A 22,411-nucleotide genomic window follows, 5' to 3' on the forward strand; every position below is an offset into this window, starting at 1 on the left:
ACAAGGAGGAAGCCCCACAGGGCTGCAGGGTAGGGTCAGCTGGGCCTGGACAAGTGATGGGACTACTCCGAGCCTGTTTCCCCATCTTGAAATGGGCTGCCACCACTACCTCATAAGGTTGTGAGAAGCACCTCGTAGAGCACTGGGCACACAGCTGAGCTCAATAAACAGCGAACACTCAGCCAGGACCACACACACGTGTTGGCTCCGACACCTTCATGTCCTTTCTTAGGACTCAGCTCTTCTGGGGCACAAACCTTCGTCTTGCAGCCAAGCAGGTCCCCGGTCCCAACCCATTTAGGAGACAGGGACAGCCTGGCCTGCCCATTCCACATCCTGCTGGGAACTGACCACCTCCAGACCAGGTTGGCTCCAGAAGGCAGCTCCTGTGCTCACTGGCTGAAGCTCCCTCTTTCTTTGTGCAAACTAAATGCTTTCAAGCACCTGTACTGAGTGCAGCTGGGGGTAAGTGCTCACACAGGTAGGGTGGATGTGCGAGGCCAACCTCCCAGTCTTCAGTGTTCCTCCTATGGCCCCGGTTCCCAGGCCTGCAGGCCACTCACAGGCACTTGTGTATGAGGGTCCTTTCCTACCCAGCACTGCAGTTGGCGGGGGGGGAGTCAAGAAGGCTGGCCCCCTGCAACCAGCCGGCTGGCGGCGCTGGGACATGTGGAGAGCCTCCTCACTGGTGAGCAGGCAGGTTGGGTTAAGGTCCTGTCCACAGAACCTGAACAGCTCACGGTGGTACAGCCCCTTCAAAGGTGCCTTCCTGGTAGCTTCTTCCTCAGGAGCCCTGGGCTGGGCAAGGACTCAGCAGGGAGGACAGTGGCCTGCAACCTGAGTAAACCCATCACCTGAGGATTGGGAACAAGCAGAACTGGGGTACACAGTGTAAATGACAGGGGCCCGATGAGGTTTCTGGTTTTCGAAGCGTCTCACCTTTGGCAGGATTTAACTGGCCTGAATTGTATGGGAGGGAAAAACCTTTGTTTCAAGAATCTGAACAATTGTTAGATCTTTCTAAAGTCAGATTTAGGACACCTGTAATGTAAAATGCCTCCCTCCTCCCTCTCCAAGTCACCCAATTTCTCTGAAATTTATACAGGCTTTCCATCCAAACAAAAAACCATGGCAGCCCAAGGGCTTTTCCCTTTTCCTTTTCTTGTGTGGCTTGCCAGGGCCCACAACTACCTGGCCTTATGCCTCCAGCAGTCAGGCATCCCACCAGCCAGGGATGGGAAACTCAAGGACTTTATTCTGCTCTGGGAGAGGAGACACTCAACAGTGACATCGCTGAGGTCCAGAAGGGTGCCATCTACCAGTTTATGATTCCCAAATCAAGACACTGCTTGCCAGCTGTGCCCATCTGCGCACCTGCCAGGCACAAAGGGTACTCGTGAGTGGTAACAGGCCTTAGGACTATGGCTACAAGGAACAGGCCTTTTAGGGAGATGAGCAAAACAAAGAGCTAAAAGTACTTTTAAATTGGAAAACACCTTCTTTAAATCCCTTGGAACCATAGGGCCCCCAGAAGGGTGCAAACGGCTAAAAACCCTGCATGGGCAGCCCAGCCCTTAGCCTTTCTTTTGTTTGAGCTTTTCTAAGTACATCTGCAGGGACTTCTGGATGGAGTCTCTGGAGATGAAACTGACAAAGTTCTGGATGTCCGCGTCGCGCTGCTTCACCAGGCGATCTACCGTGGTCTTTCGCATCATGTTCTTGGTCAGCTGTCGAGCGTGATCTAAAGAAGATGGGTCCCACCTGTGAAAACCCATGCTCTGCTCTGGGACAGTGGTATTCCCAAGCTTTCCAAGAGAGTTCCAACTGAAACTCCGGTAGAAAACTTAGAAAATTCAAGTGAGCAAAGAGAAGAAAATGAAAGCCACCTGTTCCCTACTGTCCATCGATTTCCTTTAAAATCATACGGATGATATTGTGAAAGTTGCCTTTTTAACCTGTTATTTTCCCTCAACTATATTGTCGGCAATATTTTCCATGTCACTACATACTCTTTTACAACATAATTAATGGCTGCACGGTATTCAGGCATTTGTCTGTGTCAGGCATCGGCAAACCTGGCCCCCCAGAGCTCAAGAGCCAAGAATGGTATTTACATTTTTATATAGATGGAAAAAATTTTAAAAGGGTAATATTTTGTGATACGTGAAAATTACATGAAATTCAGAATTCGGTGGCCTGGTTTTATTGGAACACAGACACGCTTGTTAGTTCACGTGCTCTAAGTCCGCCCTCCTGCTCTGGCGTTATGGCAGAGACCATGTGACCAACAAAGCCGAAAATCTCCCTGGCTCTTCACAGACAGCCTGCTGATCCCTGGTTTCTACCATAGTTGATATAAGCAGCCCTATTTCTTTCTTTTTTTTTTTTTTTTTTTGGCCACATTGCACGTGGGATCTTAGTTCCCTGACCAGGGATCGAACCTGCACTCCCTGCAGTGGAAGCAGGCAGTCTTAACCACTGGACCACCAGAGAAGTCCCAAGCAGCCCTATTTCTATACACAGGCACACAAGCTGTTTCCAGTTGTCTGTGTAGTGGGTTGAACAGTGGACCCCAAAAAAGTATCTGCAAGAGACCTTACTTGGAAAAAGGTCTTTGCAGGTGTAACTGAGATCATCTTGGATTCAGGGTGGGCCCTAAATCCAGGGACAGGTGTCCGTAAAAGGAGAAGGAGCTCTGAGATATAGAGACACACTGTGGGAGAAGGTCATGTGAAGACACAGCAGGGATGGGAGTGACGCAGCCACAGCCAAGGATGCCTGGAGCCCCCAAAACTGAAAGAGGCAGGAAGGAGCCTCCCCCAGAGCCTCTGGCAGGAGCAAGGGCCTGCCCACACCGATTTTAGACTTCTGGCCTCCAGACTGAGGGACAATGCATTTCCCTTGTTTTAAGCACCCCCCTGCCCCGCAACTCCCCCTCTTGTGGTAATTTGTTACATCAGCCTCAAGACACTAGGTCAGTCTGCTATTGTGAATGGCTCATTTGTGAATTGCTTGAGAACCTCCTGTCTCACCAGAAGCTCCAGGCTGGGGAGGGGACGGGGCTCTCTACTTGCCCACCGGTACCCACAGCTGTTGCCCCCCACGCCCCTCACCTGGAATGGCCATCCACCGGGCCATCACCGAGAGCGCTGTGCTCAGCACCTGGTCCTCAGGCACCACCTGGTCCACCAGGCCCACCTGGAGGGCCTCTGCTGGCAGAAAGAGCAACCCCAGCTGCAGGGCCTGCTCTGAGGCACGGTGCCCAATGGTGTTCACAAGGGTGTCTTTGAACCTGGAAGCATACACCCACTCATGGTGGGCTCAGGGCTCCTGGGGGATGGGGGTGGGGGTGGGGGGCTCAGCCCCGGGTCTGGTGGAGTGTGGGTGCAGCCCCCGGTCTTACCAGAAGGGGGCGACGATGCCCAGCAAGGTCTCGTTCAGCCCAATGAGGTACTTGGGGTTGTCAGCCAGGATCCGGTAGTCGCAGGTGAGGGAGATAAGGCAGCCTCCGGCCGGGCAGGCTCCCTGCAGGGGAAGCAGGACCAACGGGCTCTGGGTGCTGCTGTGGCTGGTTCCGGTCATCTTCCAGAGAGCCAGGGTCCCAAGGAAGGGCCTCAGGTGGCCGTGAGCTCTTGGGTGCCTCCAGCCTCCAGGATGCTGTACCAACACTGTCTGGGGGTGTGCGCACAATGGGCTCCGGCTTGCCCATCAGCCTGAGGCCGCGGGCACTGGCAGGGTGGCCAGCGCTCAGGCCCATAACACCCCCTCTTTTCTCACGCACATGTCAGGGCAGCAAGCGGCCTCTCCTCTCCTCCAGTAGGAGGTCCTCCGAGGCCCGACCTCACCCTGCCCTCATCTCACACATCCACTGCCCCAAACAGAGGCCGTCAGCGGCCACCACACCCCATGGAGTCTTCCTGACTCTGGCCATCCCTCCTCTCCACCCAGCTCAGGCCCTCCTGGCACCTCTCTGGCCTTAGCCCCACCCCTGCCTTCCCTAGGTTAGGCCAAAGTGATATTCCCAAAATGTAGATCTGATCCCCCACTTGCCCCCACCCTCATAACCCTCCTGCTGGACCACGCCGACCATGGGCCCTGGTTTCTGCCCCCACACTCACCCCCACCTCAGTGAGCAAGTCCCCCCCAGCCCCACCCCTAGGCCCCCCCCTTCACCTGGTCTGTAATGGCAAGCTGACCTGTACACCCCTGAGGGTCTCCCGACTGCCCCCTGCCTCTCTGAGGGCTTTTTGAGGGCAGGGCCACATCCACCCCCACCCTAAGGGCTGGCCCGCAGTGAGCCATGGAGGCCCCTCGGGAGCGGGGACACTCACATTGATGGCGGCGATCAGCACCAGGTTGGATAGGTACAGCCGCAGCCACAGCTCCTGCACCGCCTTCCAGTACTCGGCGTAGTGGGCCGGGTTCTTCCCGCACATCTCCGTCAGGTCCAGGCCTGCGGAGAAGACCCTGGGGCAGTCCTGGGGAGGTGGGGGGGTGGGCAGGGGCCCCGTCAGAGTCTGCCCCACAGTGCCAACACAGCCCCAGGGCCCAGGGAGACCACAGGTGCTCAAGAGACAGGGGAACTGAGGTCATGCTCGGGCAGCAGGATGCTGCCCCCAGGAGCCCAGAGCTGGGGGCTCCAGGGAGGCAGCCTGGACCTCCCTTAGACTCTGTTCCTTCTGCATCCTGGGATATTCTTCCCTTTCCAGCTTCAAACTGGAAGAAAAGGCAGCAGGGCCAGGTGCTCCTCCAGGGACATAAACACACCGGACTCTGTGCAAACCTCTGTACTCATCCCGGGCAGAGGAACTCAGGGGCGGGGGAGGACTCCTGACAGTCGGAGGGGACACACATTCTGATGTACCCCAAAAGCAAACTGCAGACTCTGGTGCAGGCCAGAAAGAGCTGTCAGGACCCGGCCAGGGAAGGAGGGAGTGGTGAGCAGTCGAGAAGACAGACCTTGGGAATCCCCTGGTGGTCCAGTGGTTAAGAATCTGCCTTCCAGTGCAGGGGATGTGGGTTCGATCCCTGGTCGGGGGAACTAAGATCCCACAGGCCGCAGGCAACTAAGCCCGTGCACCGCAATGAAAGATCCCGCGTGCTGCAACTAAGACTCAACGCAGCCAAAAGTAAATAAATAAAATAAAATGGTTTCTGTTTAAAAAAAAAAAAAAGATGGACCAACTTATGTCATGGCTGCAGTCTGGTCATCACGCAGTTAGCTTTTTTTAAAAAAAAGAAGACAGACCTCTGCCCTGGGCTGTCACACGTGAGACATAAGCCTGGGGAAGGATCTGTAAGGCACGTGTGTCCTGTGTGGACGCCCCAGGCCCCAACACAACCGCTGAAGTGGGGGTGGGGAGTGCAGACCAAGGCAGAAGGTGCTTCTGGGCATGGGCACCAGGTTCTGGGTGCTCTGTCAAGAATGCAGGCCAGGGGAGGGGCAGCTCCCCAGCCCTCACCCGAGAACACCGCACCTGGGGTTGCTGATCACTAACCAGCACTGGCCGCGGTCACCATGTGCTGCTGCAGCAACGTCCGAACCCCCTCCCCTGCCTGCAGTGTCTGTGAGGAGGGGCAGCCACACTCGAAGTCCTCTACATCCTTATATTAAGCGGCAAAAACAAGTTGCAGTGCAGGGCATAGATGCGGCCCCTTGTTTCTCATATACACACGTGCCTGTGTGTGCACTGATACCAGCAGGCTGGCCTTTTGTTTACGTGGAACGTGTTCCACTCCTGTCACTAAAAAGGCCCCACAGGGATGGGAAGACTGGTGGTCGGTACACCACGTCCTGCTGTCTCACAGGCCTGAGCAGGGACCCGTGAGCCAGCGCCTGTTGGGGGTGGGGGGGTGGGACGGCAGGGGGATGGAGCTGCTCCTGCTCTGAAGATGTGGCAGGACTGACATTCAGCTTTTCAGCCTTCCTCCTTAATCTCTTCCCACCACGAGCTCCTGGCTCCCCCCTCCTCACTGCCTCCCCAATTCATTTTCTCAGCACAGAAGCTGGAAGGGGCTGACAGCACTTGCCCACAGTCCTGGCGCTGGAGGGAAGCAAAGGCAAAGAACTCTATTCTGGATGCGAGAGAAGCGAACACATTAATCCCAGCTGGGGATGGCCTCTGCCAGACAGATGAAAACGGATGTGGGTTGGCCTATTTCCGTGATTTCTGTGATTCAGCAACGTATCTGTAGTGGGCCAAACTGTGTCACCGAAGAAGACAAGGTCAAGTCCTCACCCCAGTACCCGAGAATGTGACCTTATTCAGAAATGGCGTCTTTGCAGATGAGATCAAGTTAAGATGAGGCCGTACCGGAGTATGGGGGTCCTAAATCCTTTGACTGGTGTCCTTCTGAGGAGGATTTGGACACAGAGACAGGGCAGACGGCCACGTAGAGACAAGTACAGGAACCCAGGGGCCCCCCGAAGCTGGCAGAAGCAAAGGATTCTCCCCCATGGCCTCTAGATGTGATTGGCCCTGTTGACACCTTGATTTTGAACCTGTGGCCTCCAGACTGTGAGGGAATACATTTCTGTTGTTCTGCCCCACTGCTACCCGTTGGTGGTCCTTCGTTAAGGTGGCCCCAACTAACACAAGTCCTCCCAAAACATTTGCTGAGGACCCACTTTGGGCCAGGCCTTGTGCTACGTACACAGGAGGAACTTGATACAGAACACGAGGCGCAGACACATTGCTGGAGGGGAGGACACTGTCACAAGGAGAACGCAGGCTCCGGAGGGACAAATGCTGGCTCCCTGTCCCCAGAGCACAGGGGCTGGGGGCCTGGACAAGTGACAGGTCTTCCCCTCTTTCATTCTAAAGGTCCTATCTCTGGTGACACGCAATTCTCTCATTTTCAGAGCATAATAAAGAAAACGTCAGGCCAAGAAATGACACCTTAAATGGAGTATTTTCAGGAATTATCCAGGGTGAAAAGTTCCTAGGCAATTTCAGCATCTCTAGGCAGGTTAGAAAGTTCCCTCAAATGATCTACACCCAGTATCAGTCCTACCCTTGGAACAATAAGGTCATCTCACTCCCATGGGATGGGGCAAGGCTTGGCTCTGCAAACCCCAGCTTCACGGGACGCACTGGGTGCGTGCATCAGGCCAGCCCCTGAGGGTTCCCTGCTGGTCCGTGCCTCCAGCACAGTGATGGGTCCCCTCGTCAGAGGCAGCCAGGCTCTCCAGAGCTGCAACTCCAGGCCACCCCAGGACAACCTGAGGGTTTAAGGAAGTAGGTGCGAGCCCACAGTGGACCTTCCAAACCTTGGCCTAAAAGGTGCAGGAAGCAGGCTGTGACCGTCTGCTTCCTGCACCTTTAATGACGGCAGGGCCAAGGTGTTCCCATTGGTCTCTAGTATCGTGGCACTTAGCTTTGGGGGATGCTCATGCTGTCTGTGGCTCCTTCTAACTTGAAAGGCAACCCCAGTGCTCTTCCTGACCCAACAAAGTCCTGTTGTTACCAGCATTTGCTGGCTTGTAGGGGAAATGCTGCCGTTCCCATTCCCCTCGAGAATTCAGAAGGGAAAAGCCTGCCCTCTGAGACCTCAACTCTAGGACCTGCCCAGACGGGAATGGAGGGCACAGCTTTTGGGATGGGCACTGTCACTGGGGCCGGCCTGGGTGGGTCCCCAGGAAGCTGTTGCCAAGTTTGCACAGGGTCCACCCTTCGTGAGGTCGAATGGCCTCAAGGGTATCCTGCAGAAACGTCACCTGCCCTCACCTACATCCTGGCCCTGGGCGTGGAGGGCCGAGGCTTGCCCCAGGTCTGGCTCCACAACCGCATGACCTGGGAGATGGCCTGGGAACTAAGGATCAGCCTCCTGCGGGAGAACCAGCTGCCCATGGCACGGCCCCCTCGAGCCCCCACACCCAGGACTGCAACCCCTGGAAGCCCTTTGTGGTGGCACCCACACCTGAGCCGCCTGGGTTTTCTCCACCATGTGAAGTGTGTAGGAGGGCTCCCGAGTCTGGACTTCGACCTGAGAACTTGGGGCCTTGGGGGAGCTAAGGAGCACCCACCGAAGTCAGGATGACGCCTCGGAAGGTCTTGTCATTCTCCAGCTTCTCCAGGCTGATAATGAACTCTGTCAGCAGCTCTAGGCTGAGGCTGTTCACTGGGGGGTTCTTGAACTTCATCACGGCGACCCCTAGTTTGAAAATGAAAAGGACAAAACTCATACCCAACATTGGAAAGATATCCCCAACTACCCTGCACCCTCAACCAGGCCATGGGAAGCTACACAGATTTTGGGTTTTTTAAATTGAGGTGAGATTCATATACCTTATAAGAAAAGGAACCCTGTACCCATCAGCAGTTACCATTCTTCCTGTTCCAGCCCCTGGCAATCAGTAATCTCCTTCCTGTTCCTATGGATTTGCCAATTGTGGACATTTCATATAAGTGGAATCATATGTGACCTTTTGTGTCTGTCTTCATTTACTGTTTTCAAGGTTCATTTATGTAGTAGCATGTGTCAGTGCTTCATTCCTTCTTAAGATCAAATAACGTTCCGTTAACTGTGTACAGCATGTTTTGCTTATCCATTCACCTGCTGATGGACACTTGGGTTAGTTCCACCTTTTGGCCATTGTAATACTGCTGTGAACATTAATGTACAAATTTTTGTTGATCTTTTTCTCCCAGATGTAAGTCCTACATCCTCAGGGGAGTAAGAAATGGCCTTAGTTTCTTGAGTAAGTGAGCAAACACTAAACCAGATGGGCAAGGAGGAACGCCAGTGGGGGCCTCTGGTTCATGCTTGTTTAAGGATTGAGGGTAAGAATATCAGGGGTCAGATGTTCTTAAACACTCCATCTATTCATTTATACTGCCAGCAGCAGGGAAAGCAGGAGTGGCAGGGCCTGCCCTTGTGGACAGTGCAGCTGCGGGCCTGGGCCGGCTGGGGCCATCTGTTCTCACTGCCTGGCCCAAGGGCAGACCCCAAGGGCTTTAGAAATGCCACCGTTCACTTAGGGTACATTTCCCTGGTCAAGGCCTTGGAAATCTCTGGATAGTCAACACAAACCATTCTCTAGGAATGAGAATTAAGTCCTGAAGGCAAGGAGACTCTTTTGAGACCTATGATTTATGAGGAAGAGGTAATTATTAACTGGCTACAGGTATGTACATGTAAAAATAAGAAGCAATCAAAACTTTCAGAAGTGAGCTCCCCAAACTTGTTTCAGAGGTAAGTTTCTTTCTTTAAAATTTATTTTATTTTTGGCAGCATTGGGTCTTTGTTGCTGTGCGCAGGCTCTTCTCTAGTTGTGGCGAGCAGGGGCTACTCTTTGTTGCGGTGTGTGTGTGGGCTTCTCATTGCGGTGGCTTCTCTTGTTGCGGAGCATGGGCTCTAGGCACATGGGCTTCAGTAGTTGTGGCACATGGGCTCTAGAGCACAGGCTCAGAGTAGTTGTGGCACACAGGTTTAGTTGCTCCACAGCATGTGGGATCTTCCCAGACCACGGATTGAACCCGTGTCCCCAGCATTGGCAGGCAAATGCTTAACCACTGAGTCACCAGGGAAGTCTCAAATGAAAACATTTAAAAAAGTACTTTTATTCCATTAATTCCTCCAAGCCTCAAGATGCCTGAAGATTACCCAGGTCTGGCAGTGAGGACAGAACCAAGCCTGGCTTTCTGACCTCAAACTCAACCTTCTACCACAATAAGCCGGTGAAGCTAGCGAGTTCTTCCATGGTGGGGTGGGAAAGCACTTTGGTAAAAAATTGTCTCACTGATAATTTTTTTCTTACTTGTTTACATAAAAGAAAGTCTACCATTCAAACCATTTTTAAGTGTACAATTAAGTGGTATTAAGTATATTCACTATCTTGTGCAACCATCACTACCTACTTCAATACTTTAAAAATGTGTTTTATTCAAGTTCTGATATATATTCAAATCTGTCACAGAAACGATCCTTTCAGAAACTCAGGTTTTTGTTGGACTCGTAGTTGAGCCCCTCATCACCTGGCTCGGGCAGCCCCCAACCCAGAGAGGAGCTAAACTAGAGAACTGAACCAAGGAACACGGTGGGTGCCCTGACAGCAGTCCAGGCACAGGCAGCGATGCACAACCTGTGCGTGTCTGGGGGGCTCTGGGGGGCTGAGACTGTAGCCCCATTTGGGGAGGAGCTTGGCTCCCTGCCAAGCCAGAGTGGCCTGGGGATGGGAGGCATCTTGAAAGGCTGAGGCCAGGAGCTGGGAGGTCATGAGACAGCTTGTCCTAAAATCTGACACTGCACGTCTCCGATGTCAAGCCTGCTCAGGACCCAGCTCTGAAGTGCCCTCTGGTAGAGAAAGCACTGGTTTCTCTTTCAAAAGTGCTTTTTCTATCTTTTTAAAATCCCCCTTGGAGACTTTTAGGAGGTGTTCTGATGGGAGTGGGTAGGAGTGACTTCACTTGTGGCTCCTGGCTTTAATTAAAAAAATATCTGCTGGGTTCTGTGCCACTTGGGAGTATTAAGAAAAATTAAAATATTTTATTCTGAAATACTTCCAATTATTTTAGTTCCCAATTTAACAGCTAAGGAGCACATGCCCCAAACTTGAAAAACTGAAATATTTTTATCTTCATAATGAACTGGGGGGCGAAAACACCTAGACTGATGACCCTTAAGCTTTGAACTCAACAGAAACTGCCTTTAAAATTGGGCTTTATCCCGTGGCCTTTAGAAATTCGAGCGTTCTCCCGAGTCTGGATTCCAGGTCTGGGCCTGGAGCTGGGGGAGATCAAACGCACTGCCCAGTGAAGCCCGCTCTGCTGCCAGCGCCCCCCTCTTTCCCCACAGCCGGGCGCTCGGGAGACCGCGCTCCGGGCGCTTACCTGAGGCTGCGTCCGGCTCCACCAGCACCCGCTGGGTCCCGAAACGCCGCGCGCTGTCCCCGCTGCCGGCCGTCGGCTCCGTCCGCCGGATGGTCGCGCCCCGGAGCAAGGCCCCTGCGGAGGGCAGCGCGAGGCCCGTTAGCCTGCCGCGCCCCTGCCCCCCTCCCCAGGCCCCTGCCCAACCCGGCCGCCACCCCCGGTCACGCACACGGGCGGAGCAGGGCACGCAACAAGACGCTCGTTCCTGCCGCCAGCGCCATCTTGACCGCACTGGGTCGGGGTCGCGGCACCGGGGTGTGGCCTTGCCGCCCGCCCCGCCCCCAGGGCCTAGGCCTCTCCTCCGGGAGGCGGGGGCTGCACCCGGCCAAGGCCGCGGTGGGAGGCCCGAGCGGGCGGAGCCTCGGGCTTAGCTGAGCAGGACGCTGGGGCTGCGGGGTGAAGGGTCGCCGGTAGGGAAGCCCGGACAGGCCAGACGCCGTGCTCCCCACGACCCACAGCTGCGCCACCACGCAAAGCTCGAGCCGCCCAGGCCCGGAACCACACGTAAGTCACGGAGTGTGCGAGTCCCGGAGAGGGTTGTGAACTGAGTGGTAGTCAGGGACTGTGGGGACCCCGGCAGCTTGCGGCCCCGCAGAGCCGTTAGCAGAGCTGTGGGCACTGGAAAGGATGCTAGAGGGGGTGCTGATGGGGGCCAGTGTGAACTCCGCCTCCTGCCTGTGGGGGGGACCAGGAATCTCAGCTGGTGGTTTAGCCACAGGCGTGGGGCAGCATAGCCTGGTGACTAAGAACTGACCCTTCACCTTCCCCAAGGGGTGAGGTGCCCTCACACCACTGTGGGACTGCAGCGCTCCCCACAAGGAAGGGGAAGGAGACATCTCGTGTTTGTATTTACTTGATCCTGCCTGAACACTGTTCTGACCATTCAGTTTGAACACTGGACACAGTAAGGGCCAAGGGTCAAGTACGGGGGGGGGGGCAACTGAGACTTGTTTTTGTAACATCTTAAGTGTTTTCAATTGTTCCTTGTGGAACAAACCAGTTTTTGAGGTGGAAAATAGTTTTTCCATGGCCACCTAAAATAGCAGCAGCAAATGAAATCCACATTTCTGGTCAGGCAGAATTCAAAGCTCCTGTAATATAAAGGTGATAAAACACCTCTTTCTGGGACTTCCCTGGTGGTCCAGTGGTTAAAGACTCAGCACTCCCAGTGCAGGGGGCGGAGGTTTGATCCCTGATTAGGGAACTAATATCCTGCATGCTGTATGGCGTGGCCAAAAAAGAAAAACAAAAAACACCTCTTTCTAAAATGTGTCTAGCCAAGGAGCAGCCCAACACTCATAAACACTTCCAGTGTTTTTCTGGTTGAGAGGTTTTGGAGCTGTGACTTTGGGAATGAAACCAAAACATTTTTTAGACAATCATGTTTAATTACCTCACAACTGAAGCTGCCTTTGGGGCCAAGGGACAGGAAGGAGGCAGCGAACCCAACACTCGAGCTGCACTCTAATCCTAGGTTTATTCAACACAATTCTTTTCTCTACACAACAAAGTACAAACACAATATTATCTAAAATGCTACAAAGTTACAAAACTAAAAACAGAAAATGTATAGTACTGACTGTACAATAAAAGCCAAAAAAGCAATGTACACGTTGCCAAAGTAACCTGCACGACCACCATGAATACCAACACAACGGGGGGTTCTGTGATGACCGGACAGAGCTGGCTCTCAACTTACCAGTTTCAGAGAGAAAGGGAGACGTGGGTTTGTCTGTGTGTGTGTGTGCACGCACATGAGTACACGTGAAAAGAACCATTTTGGGTATTTGGCCCTAGAGGTCAGAAGAGGACTCAAGCAGGGGAGCAGGGCCAGGCTAACAGGAATGGCAGCTGCGTAAAAGCACACCCTTTCCTGTGGGACCCTGCAGGCCAACAGGTTAGGGCACGACCAGCCCACCAGATGGACCCCACGTCATCTGTGGAATGGGAAAACATGCTCCCAGGCTGGGGCTGTACCACCACCTGGAGCCCCCTGCTCATCCCTGCTGGCTTTGCCACTAAACTGACTCTCAGGAACTAGAAATGTGGAAGCTTTCTAGCCAGAAAACCGGAGGGCATCATCATAAGCACGACCCCAAACCAACAACACTCCTGCAGCCGGAACTCTGCCGCCAGGGGAAATGTAGCAATTACTGCCTTCACCTTCGAAGCCTGCCCGAGTGAGGGATTTCTTTCCTACCAATCCTCCTTCTGCTAGAAAAGTGACAAAAGTAAGTTGGATGGTATACAAGTCACAGGGCAGAGCTTCGGTGGCCCTGCTTATCGGGAGGAGTTGGAGCTGGAGCGGCTCCTGTGGCGGCGGCGGCCAGGGGAGCGGGATCGCCGGCGCACGGGGGACCTGCGCCGAGGGGAACGTGACCTGTGGGAAGAGGAGAAACCACATCAGACACGAAACCCATGCCCCAGGAGCAGCTCTGCATCTGGAATCACAGGGGTAAAGCTGCCTTCTTTCGGGAACAATTCTATACAGCTTCACACTCCAACACTCCAGTCAGGACAGCTCCCTTTGGATGTCACTGACGCAGAACCCTTGGGAGACAGACAAATGTTCTGGAGACCAAAGGCATGACCCCAGGCACTCTCCTCTTCTTCGAGGGCTGTGCAAAGTGCAGCTTGACACCACTAGCAGAGGACGGCCTGACACTGGCCTCTGCCAAGGGTGTTGTTAGCCTCTCCCCTACTCCTCCGACCCTTCCGGTTTTCTCATGGAGGGAGGGGAGGGGCCACACCTCCCGAGGGTCCCTCAATCAGGCAGCTCTTCCTTTCCCCAGCTGGAAAGAACACGATGAGCTCTGAAGGCTGCCTATGCCAATGCTGCTTTCCCACCCCCATCATGAGGCACAGGGGACAGGCAGGGCTGGACTAAGTCCCAAAGTCATCATCCTAACTTTATGTTTGTAAATATGATAAACGGAAACTGTCCCTAATCAGTCCCCTGTGAGACCCCGAAGTGATTCACCTTCTCCTCATCCGTGGGGGTGACCTGCGCCACATGGGAGGTGGTGGCAGCATTCTCCTGGGAGGGCTGAATCGCCTGGGGGGTGGCCGAGGCCAGGGGGCCAGCACAGCAGTAGCAGTGATCTCCTGGCCATCGATTTGTCCTGTTGAAAAAAGGATAAAGTCACAAAATATCTAACAAGCACCTACCCTGGGCCAGGCCCAATGCCAGCTATGGGCATACCATGGTGAGTGAGACAGAGAGGAGCCTGGGGGGACAAAGACAAACTACTCTGGTCACAGAAAGAACCTCATAATTACTGTTATTGGAGGTTTCATAAAGAAAACTACCAGGAAGCAGGGAACCTAATCTTAGTGCATTGGGATAGCCTTCCACGGGAAGCACCATCCAAGTCAACACCTAAAGAACAGCCTGGAATTTGCTAAGTGAGGGGAAGAGCTATGCTCCCGCCCTGAGCTGGAAGGTGGTGTTGCACTTGAACTTCCTTCTTAAGAGCAATGTGAAGGGGGCACTGCAGTGAGGAGACCTGGCAGGGGGCTTTGGCAGGACTGAGATGGGGGTGAAACATAAGAACTCAAGGGATAACAGGGAGGTATAATCACCGGAGCTTGGTGATGGATCAGGTGAGCAAGCCCAGGGGTGGGGTGAAGGATGATCAGCACCAGGGTTTTGGATGATCTGTGATCTCCTGAGAGGTGGGGCCTGAGAGGAAGAAGGGACTTCTGGGGTGGGGAACAAAATGAAAGGATGTTCAGGAGTTGTCAAGTCTGTCTAAAGAGTTTGAAAAAAGTGCCTCAGGGAGGTGAGTCCACGTGCAGCAAGTACTAAAACCACGTGTGAATGAAATCGTAGAATGGCAAGGGGAGGCAGCTCAGAATGGAGAAACAAGGAAACTGCAGGACCTCAGGGAAAGAAAAGAGCAAAGGACACTGAGGCACAGACCCAAGAATCCCAGGGGATAAGGCACCCGGATCCAGTCCAGGGACTGCTCAGGGGACCAAGCACAGCCCATGTACCCCCAAAGGGTGGAGGGTCTTCTATCTTCTCAGCTCCTACTTTCAAGGGAACTTCTGAGGTATTAAGGTGACTCAGGAATTTGGACCTATGTTCGCAACATACTTGAAAGGCTCAATTTAAGTAAACACGGCTTAAGGTGGCCCTGGCCTATGGCCAAAAGCCAGTCCAAGTCAGGGATTTCACAGGCACTGACTATGTAACAACAGAGGCAAAGTCGTCCTCTGGCTAGCTACCAGTAAAGGCAAAGCCCCCCCCCCCACTTTCTTTCTGGAGACAGTGTGGAGCTGTTCCATTCAGTGGTGCACAGCACAATACACACAGCAAAGTCCTACCAGAATCTTAAGAAAACGTGGAATATTTATAATCACACACATCCTGAACGTGCCCAAGTCTCCCAAATTTTTAGCAAGTACTCAGACTCTATCAAATACACAAGATCAACAGTCTCTAAAACAAAGGTGTGACTCAACAAAGCCAAGAGCTGAAGTGTGCAGAGGGATGGATCATAGTTTATGCTTAACTCATAAAACACTCCAGAGGGATTTAAGTAGATTGAAAGAGTTGTACCTCAGTACCAAGGAAAATTTTGTAGTATACAAACTCTACCAGAGCTCAAGGGCCAAAGACCTGTGAGGCTATTTATCAAATGTATAAGAGGGCCTCCAAGGATGCCAAGATTGTAAGGGGTTCAGAATCTCCTTCCCACTTGGCCTGGCAGCCCACACAGTGCTGTGGGCAGTCCCGGCTCAGCTCCAGCTGCCTAGAGTACAGCAGCAGTGAGCTGGGGCACAGACAAATCCCATTTTCCTTCAAATGCAGGAAATTGAAGCTATTAACAAGCGTTCAAAGGTTGACAAATCATTCTACCCAATAAAAAGTGGCTATGGGAAATGGGTAAAATTTGTGAATTCAGCGAAGTTATCCTAAAAATGCTGAAATGTTAGCAAAAGAGAAAATGATTCAGGACTTCCCTAGTGGCGCAGTGGTTAAGAATCCGCCTGCCAATGCAGGGGACATGGGTTTGAGCCTTGGTCCAGGAAGATCCCACATGCCGCAGAGCAACTAAGCCCATGCGCCACAACTACTGAGCCTGCGCTCCAGAGTCTGCGAGTCACCACTACTGAGCCCGTGCTCCGCAACAAGAGAAGCCAACGCAATGAGAAGCCCGTGCACAGCAACGAAGACCCAATGCAGCCAAAGAAAAAAGAGAGAGAGAGAGAGAGAGAGAGAGAGAGAGAGAGAGAGAGAGAGAGAGAATGACTCAGAGAGGATTAAAGAAAACATTTCCATATAAAAATGATGCTTCGTTATATTCATAATATACTCCTTGGGGGGGGGAACTGTTCATTTGATCCTTAAACTTTGATTGATATTCATATTTGATGAATTTTTTTTCAAGAACCATGCTCCACAAAACATGTTTTTGGTAAACACACGCCCACTGAGTAAGAACTGGAATCTTGAAAGAGCCCCAGGGAGATTCTTACATGCAGCCAGGTTGAAAGTTGGTTTTAAACACACTATGCGTGGTGGGTAGCCGGTCGTGGACAGGGGACAAAGAAACAGGGGTTCAGAGCGGAGCTGGCAGGGCTTAACTCACCTCCATCCATGTGCTTCAGCGCCTTCTCGGCCTCATCTGGATTCTCAAACTCCACATATGCATAGCCTTTAGACAGATGGGGGTGCATCCTTTCTACAGGCATGTCAATCATTTTAATTTTCCCATAGGTGGAGAATATCTCCATGATATGATCCTAGGGAGAAAGAAGGGTCACTAATGCTCACCCACTAATCACTTGTGTAAGAGTCAGAGAACCCACTACACAATGACTACAACCTTGGCACCTGGGGGTAAATCTCCTAAACACATACGTATAATATATTCCATTAAAATGAATTAACCAGTGCTCTACTTGGTCATGCACCACCAAGTCAGCCCTCCGAAATGCTACATTCTAAGTTCACCTTCTGGCAGAGGCTTGCTTCTCCAGCTTTCCACTTTGAAAATTTGCAAAAGAGACACACCCCACTGTCCACTGGACAGAAACAGGATTCCTCACCTTGGTCACATTCCTGGTGAGCCTTCCAATGTGCACTTTGGTGGGTTTAGGGGAAGGGCTCCGCCTTTTCCTTTCCTTTTCATCTCTTTTGGGTGGTTTGGATCTGATTGAAAAAACAAAAAATCCTATTAAGACAGTAAAACTCCTTTTTTGGTCTATTTTTATAATAACTACGGTAACTTTACAGCCCCCGGTTTGTTAATTTAGGTCCCCAGGTAATTCACAGGTTTTGGGGGAGAGCTCTCAAGCCAATTACTCCCGGGTGGAGAAGTGGTGCTGGAAGGGAGCTCACTTCGAGCGGGAACGCCGCCTGTTGTCATGTCTGCGCCGAGAAGGACTCGGTGAGCCAGAGGAGCTGCTGGAGCTGGAGCTGCGGGATGTGCTGGAACTTCCTGAGCGGCTTGATGCTGAAGATGAGCTGGATCCGCTGCTGGAGCCTGTGCTGGTGCTGGAGCCTGAGCTGGAGGTAGAGCTGGACCGAGACCTGAGGGGCAAGAGGGAGGGGGTCACAGACAAGTGGTGGGAGCAGCATTTCTTCACTGAACAGACAAGCCTGCACATGCTCCCAAGATGAACCGCTGGCCTCGTATTTTCAAACCCCACTGCTTTCCCCAGCGGGGCAAACACTGACCTCCTCCGATCCCTGCCCTAAGCCAAAGCCCTTGGTAGGGACAGAAAACAGCATACATGTTGTGCAGTGATAGGGAAGAAAGAATGAGCTGCTTCCAACCTACACAGAAGCCTTGCCTACTGGGAGGTAAAGGAGGAGCCTGGCAAGTCAGAGCCACCAACTCAGCTTGGAAGGCAGCTACTGACTAACACAGGCTGGTTTTCAACAGAAGGAAAAGGAAGCTCCAGGCTAGGGCAATCCAAGCACAACTCCAAATCAAAAGCACTTGACAGAAAAGCATACCCCAAGATGTCCCATTCCTTAACATCTCCAGAAAAGAAAGAATCCCAACACCATCCTCTGTATATAATCAGAGCAAACCCAACCAGTTTGCCGTAAATTAGAGTCTCTATTAAAAATCTGAGTGTGTTCCCTTATAAGAAGACAGAGCACTCTGCAGGCTCTTTGGGAAGGAAGAGGGACATGGCTATGGACGCGAGGCCCTGGCAATGCTCTAACCCGTCAGCCCCACCTGGTGCTGCTGCTACCACTGGAAGCGCTGCGTCTCTTTCGAGTTTTATCCCTGCCACGATCCTTCTCGCTTGACTCCTTGGTGGCCCCCTTATCTTTAGAGCGATCCTTGGACTTCTCATCAGAGCGGTCTTTGCGTTTGGTAGGAGAAGGAGCCCTGGATAGTGAGAAAGAGTATGAGATTACATGCCCCTTTAACTGAACCCTGAAACAACAGCACAACCCCAAAGGGCTACACAAATCCCAGGCAATCACAGGGCAAAATATCTGTGGCTTAGGACACTTTCACTGTAAAATTCAAGACATTTCCAATTTTCCCCTTTCTGAGGGTCCCTAGCAATGAGCACCCCCAAAGTAGCACTAGAAAAATCTAACAGAAGGATTACCTAGTGCTGGACTTTTTATTATTTTCTTTGACTCCTAGCAAGCTCTTCTTTTTCACTCCTGATAAATCCATTCTCCCCTTCTGAGGTGTTCAAAGCAGCAATGGCGGCCTCACTTATCTGAACTCTCACTTCTAACTTGAGTCTGAGAAACGATCCCTAATCGATTGCAATTTACGCCAAAGTGCAGCCTAATAACAAGATAAAAGGATTTACAGAGTAAATTGGCAAGGCAACATATCTACTTTGCAGTCAAAAGCTGAGCACAGGAGAAGGCAGCAAGGAACACAGTAAGCAGCAAGCATCCACAAAGCCAGGAACACACGGGGGACCAGCACTGTTTCCTCAGGGGGGGAAATCCCGCCCCCACAGGAGGCACAGGTAGAACCGTCACCTCAGCTTGTCTTTTTCTTAAGGAACGGTGTGGATGGTGGTGTCCTGTTATTTTACAGGCGGTACAATACCCGTTTTTCATTCTTAAGTTTGATGATGAGCCCTCCACAGTCCTTTAGAAATACTACAGCACCACATTTGCATGCAGAACAGAGAAAAACCCAACTGATAGGATTAGATTTCTTGTTTCATTGCTGTAATCTTTGTAGGATACATTGAATATATGATGTGACTGGAAGCAAAAACCATTTCAAAAGTGACTGGTACCGGCATCAAAACATTTAATACCCAAACACAAACAAATGAAACGTTCCCCATGAACATTTAAAAAGCAGTAAAATAAGCTGTTAAAGAGTAGTTATTGTAAACACTGACTAATGTTAATGATATGCATATGAAAGTGTTGGGGGGAAGTATACCAGTCTGCAACTTACTTTGAAATGCAAGAAAAAATAAGATTGATGGGTGGCTAGATATAAATAAAGCAAATGTTAACAGAAATGTATCATGTAGAATCTAGGTGGTGGTGACGTGGCTATTCACTGCACAAAATTTTTTCAGCTTTTCTGTATGTTCACATTTTTTCAAAAATAAAATGTTGGAGGGAAAAAAGTAGACATTGGAATTGGATGAGTTACCACATGTAAGGGTTTAGCCAAGTGCCTGGACTGCCATGTACTCAGTGAACGAGCATTAGTAAATATTACTCAAGAACAAACAATTAATTATGTGCCCTGTTTCCTCGGGACTGTTGTCTTTAGTATTTCCAGTGAGGTTTTGTACAATCTGCTTGAGTTGCAAGCAAAGATCTCGGGATGTCAGCCTCAACTACCTCTAACTCACCTTCCTGTAAGTAACTTGGACACAGCACACCAATCGGGATCCTGTTTCCACGTGAATAGTGCTGCCAAAATGCTAGATAAACATTCTGACTGAAGAAAAGAGTACCCAGCTTTGGACATGCAAGTGAAAGCACAAAACAGAATGTCACTTTTGCTGCTCTTTTCCAGGACTATAAAATTTTTTAAGATGTTTTGTCTTAAAATAATAAGGTACTATAGACACCCAGCAGGCAACATTGGACAAGGTTAGTGTCCTTGGACAATCAGTGAGTATAATTCAATGGTTAAGAGTCTGGAGTCAGCCTGCCTGGGTTTGATTCAAAGCTCTGTTGTGTGACCTTGGACAAATCACTTAACCTTTCTGAGCCTCAAGTTCTCATCAGCAGTACAGTGACACAGACAGTTCCTACACCTCATAGTTATCAGGGACATAAACCAAATTAACCCATAAAGGAGTTAATTTGGCACCTAGTTAAGGCTCAATAAACGTTAGCTAATGTTAGAAGAGAGGCTCTGGAGGCTCTTCTCCCACATAAACTCTTGACTCTAAAGTCACACACAGTCTCTGAATGCTCAACAGGGGTCCCTGGACTGCCCCTATTAGGGTCACCAAGAGCAGCACTGTCCAATAGAAAGAGTGCCAGCTACAAGAGTACTCTAAAATTTTCTAGTAGCTGCATTACAAAAAATCTTGGTTAACAGATAAAGTTAACTATTAGTAATATATTTATTTGACATGCTACACACCAAGTATTATCTTTTCACCAATCAGTATACAAATTCATTAATAAAACATCTACACCTCCCCGTACCAAGTCTTTGAAACACCTCAATTTGAACTAGGTATATTTCAAGTACTCAACAGCCACGTGTGGCCAATGGCTACCTTATTGTTCAATTGGCCCAGAATGCAGATTCCTGGACCCCACCGCCGTCCTAAACATCTGCCCTAATGTACTTTGTGAAAACAAGCACCACCGGTTATTCTTAAAACACTAAAAAATTAAGAACCACAGAGTAAGTGAACGCTTTGCTGGGCGTGGCCTGAGTACTAGAAAGCAAAGGTTGAGGTTCTCTGTTTACACAAGTTCAGGTAACAGCACAGGACCTTGATTACCTCCCCCATCCTCCGGAAAGGTGCGCGTCCAACAGCCAGAGAGAGGAGAGAACAATTAGTTAAATCTCGAGTAGATGGCGTTTCAGCTCACATCTTCAGAGCACCTTCCCCATTTAAAAGTACATTTTAGGCACAATTCATACGAAATAACAAAGAGAAAAAGCCATGCCTCTCCTCCATCGATTTTAAACCTTCCCGTATCCTCCCTTCTGGGGTTACCCGTCAAACTGAGCTCCAAGACGTTAGGGGCCTATCCCCAAGGACTAGCACCGAGAACGGCACACAGGAACCCGGCAAACGTTCGTGGAGTCGATGTTTGAATTAACGGCTTCGAAGGGAGGGTCAGTCGGTCACCCAGGACATCCCACAAAGCAACTCCGCACCCACCGGCACCGGCCCCACACGCGATCTCGCCGCCCACCGTCCGCGTTCACTCACAACTCCCCAGTCCAGGCGCCGGGCCGCGAACACTTCCAGGGTAGGGCCCGGCGTTGCGGGCCTGGGTCTCCAGCCCGGCGAGAAGGCCCCGCGGGCGGAGGCCGAGTTCCCGGCTGCTCCGAATTCCGGGGGCCTCACTGGGCCCGCCGCAGAGCGGACGAAGCGAGGGCGCCCTTCCGCCCGCCGCGGCCCCGACCACTTCCGGGCCGCGGCCTCGGCGCCTCCCACTCAGCCCGCCCCGCGCCACACTCTTTATTCTCAAACCCTGTGCCGCGCCGCTAGGCCGCCGTTGTCACCGCGTGGCCGGGGAGCAGGCCGGCTCCACGATGCGCCCCGCCGAGCCTGGCGGGCGGCCCCTGAAGCTTGGATGGGGTCGGATTCCCCCTACTTACATCTTCCCGCCGCCACGACCTCCGCTCGCTCTCCTCAGCTTCTGAGGCGGGCGCCGCTCTGGCGTCAGGATTAGGGAGCGGGAAGGCACCCTCGTCCGGCGCGCAGCGATGACGTAGACCGCCTCAGCCAATGACTGCGAGCGAGGAGAGGGTTAAAGGGCCAAGGCCTTTTTGGGGAGAGACGCGTCGGGGCGCTTATACTCTGTCTCCCTCTCTGGAGGGGCGACTGGGGCTGCCCCGGGCTAGCTGCACCCCCTCATGGGGTCGGCAAGCTGGCAGCTCTCTGGGGCAGGGAGGACTTTTGTGTGGGCAGCTCGCGGGCCGGCGCGGAGCGGGTTAAGGGGGCCGCGGCCCCGCCCCTATCCGTGCGCGTGCGCACCGGGCTCGCGGCGTGCCTCCCGGCAGGCCAAGGCGCTTGGCTCCAGAGCCCGCAGCTTCGCGCTGGGAGAGGCCGGGCGGCGGGGTTAGGGGAGGGGTGTGTAGGTGCTGCGGCCTTTGGCGGCAGGCCGTGGGGACCCGCATGGCAGAGGCGGCTCAGCGGGCCGGGCCCATTGCGGGGATGGGTTCTTGCGATTACCACTAGTGGTGTGAGGGGTTACCGTGTAGACTCAGCTTCTGCGCCAGCGGAATTCGGCCTGGTCGGCAAGACTGGGTTGTGCAGCCAGAACGCACGGGCAGCAAACTGCAGGGTAGAAGATAATGTGCAGAAAGGGAGGCGCTTCCGAGGAGGTGTCACTGCAGCTGAGACCCGAGTGGAAGGGCGCGCCCGGCAGAGGG

At 52.3% G+C, this 22,411-nt stretch overlaps 2 protein-coding genes across 5 annotated transcripts; both read right to left on the bottom strand.

Annotated features, from left to right (window-relative positions):
* Positions 1–10: 10 nt before the first annotated feature.
* ECI1 (enoyl-CoA delta isomerase 1) lies at positions 11–11,232 on the bottom strand. The gene is made up of 7 exons (XM_029219590.1): positions 11,041–11,232; positions 10,833–10,946; positions 8,027–8,154; positions 4,332–4,478; positions 3,404–3,525; positions 3,114–3,292; positions 11–1,741 (listed from the first exon to the last, which is right to left on the bottom strand). The coding sequence occupies exons 1-7, from the start codon at positions 11,090–11,092 to the stop codon at positions 1,575–1,577; spliced, it is 909 nt and encodes a 302-aa protein (XP_029075423.1). The 5' UTR covers positions 11,093–11,232; the 3' UTR covers positions 11–1,574.
* Positions 10,832–21,826, bottom strand: RNPS1 (RNA binding protein with serine rich domain 1). Of its 4 annotated transcripts, none has more exons than XM_029219585.1 (9): positions 21,635–21,703; positions 18,456–18,643; positions 18,071–18,226; positions 17,221–17,412; positions 16,929–17,031; positions 16,469–16,622; positions 13,852–13,993; positions 12,265–13,251; positions 10,832–10,946 (listed from the first exon to the last, which is right to left on the bottom strand). In XM_029219585.1, exons 2-8 carry the CDS (start codon positions 18,524–18,526, stop codon positions 13,152–13,154), a joined length of 918 nt encoding a protein of 305 aa, XP_029075418.1. In that variant the 5' UTR covers positions 18,527–18,643; positions 21,635–21,703; the 3' UTR covers positions 10,832–10,946; positions 12,265–13,151. The 4 variants fall into 4 exon arrangements, with proteins under 4 accessions (XP_029075418.1, XP_029075420.1, XP_029075421.1 ...); XM_029219587.1 differs by lacking the exon at positions 21,635–21,703 and adding an exon at positions 21,243–21,462; XM_029219588.1 differs by lacking the exon at positions 18,456–18,643 and having other exon boundaries at positions 21,635–21,826.
* Between the last annotated feature and the right edge of the window lie 585 nt (positions 21,827–22,411).

The sequence above is a fragment of the Monodon monoceros genome, unplaced genomic scaffold, assembly GCF_005190385.1.
Source record: "Monodon monoceros isolate NGI ecotype Baffin Bay Population unplaced genomic scaffold, NGI_Narwhal_1 Super_Scaffold_13, whole genome shotgun sequence".
Classification (NCBI taxonomy): Eukaryota; Metazoa; Chordata; class Mammalia; order Artiodactyla; family Monodontidae; genus Monodon; species Monodon monoceros.

Bases quoted from the DNA above. Each gene is read 5' to 3' on its own strand.
- ECI1 (XM_029219590.1), bottom strand. From the start codon at position 11,092: ATGGCGCTGGCGGCAGGAACGAGCGTCTTGTTGCGTGCCCTGCTCCGC. The intron at 8,155-10,832 runs GTAAGCGCCCGG...TTTTCAAACTAG, and splicing joins GGAGCCGGACGCAGCCTCAG to GGGTCGCCGTGATGAAGTTC. The intron at 4,479-8,026 runs GTGGGTGCTCCT...CCACCTCCCCAG, and splicing joins GAGGCGTCATCCTGACTTCG to GACTGCCCCAGGGTCTTCTC.
- RNPS1 (XM_029219585.1), bottom strand. From the start codon at position 18,526: ATGGATTTATCAGGAGTGAAAAAGAAGAGCTTGCTAGGAGTCAAAGAA. The intron at 17,413-18,070 runs GTGGGGCTGACG...CTTGCCCCTCAG, and splicing joins AGTGGTAGCAGCAGCACCAG to GTCTCGGTCCAGCTCTACCT. The intron at 13,252-13,851 runs GTGAATCACTTC...CTCTTCCCACAG, and splicing joins CCCCCACGGATGAGGAGAAG to GTCACGTTCCCCTCGGCGCA.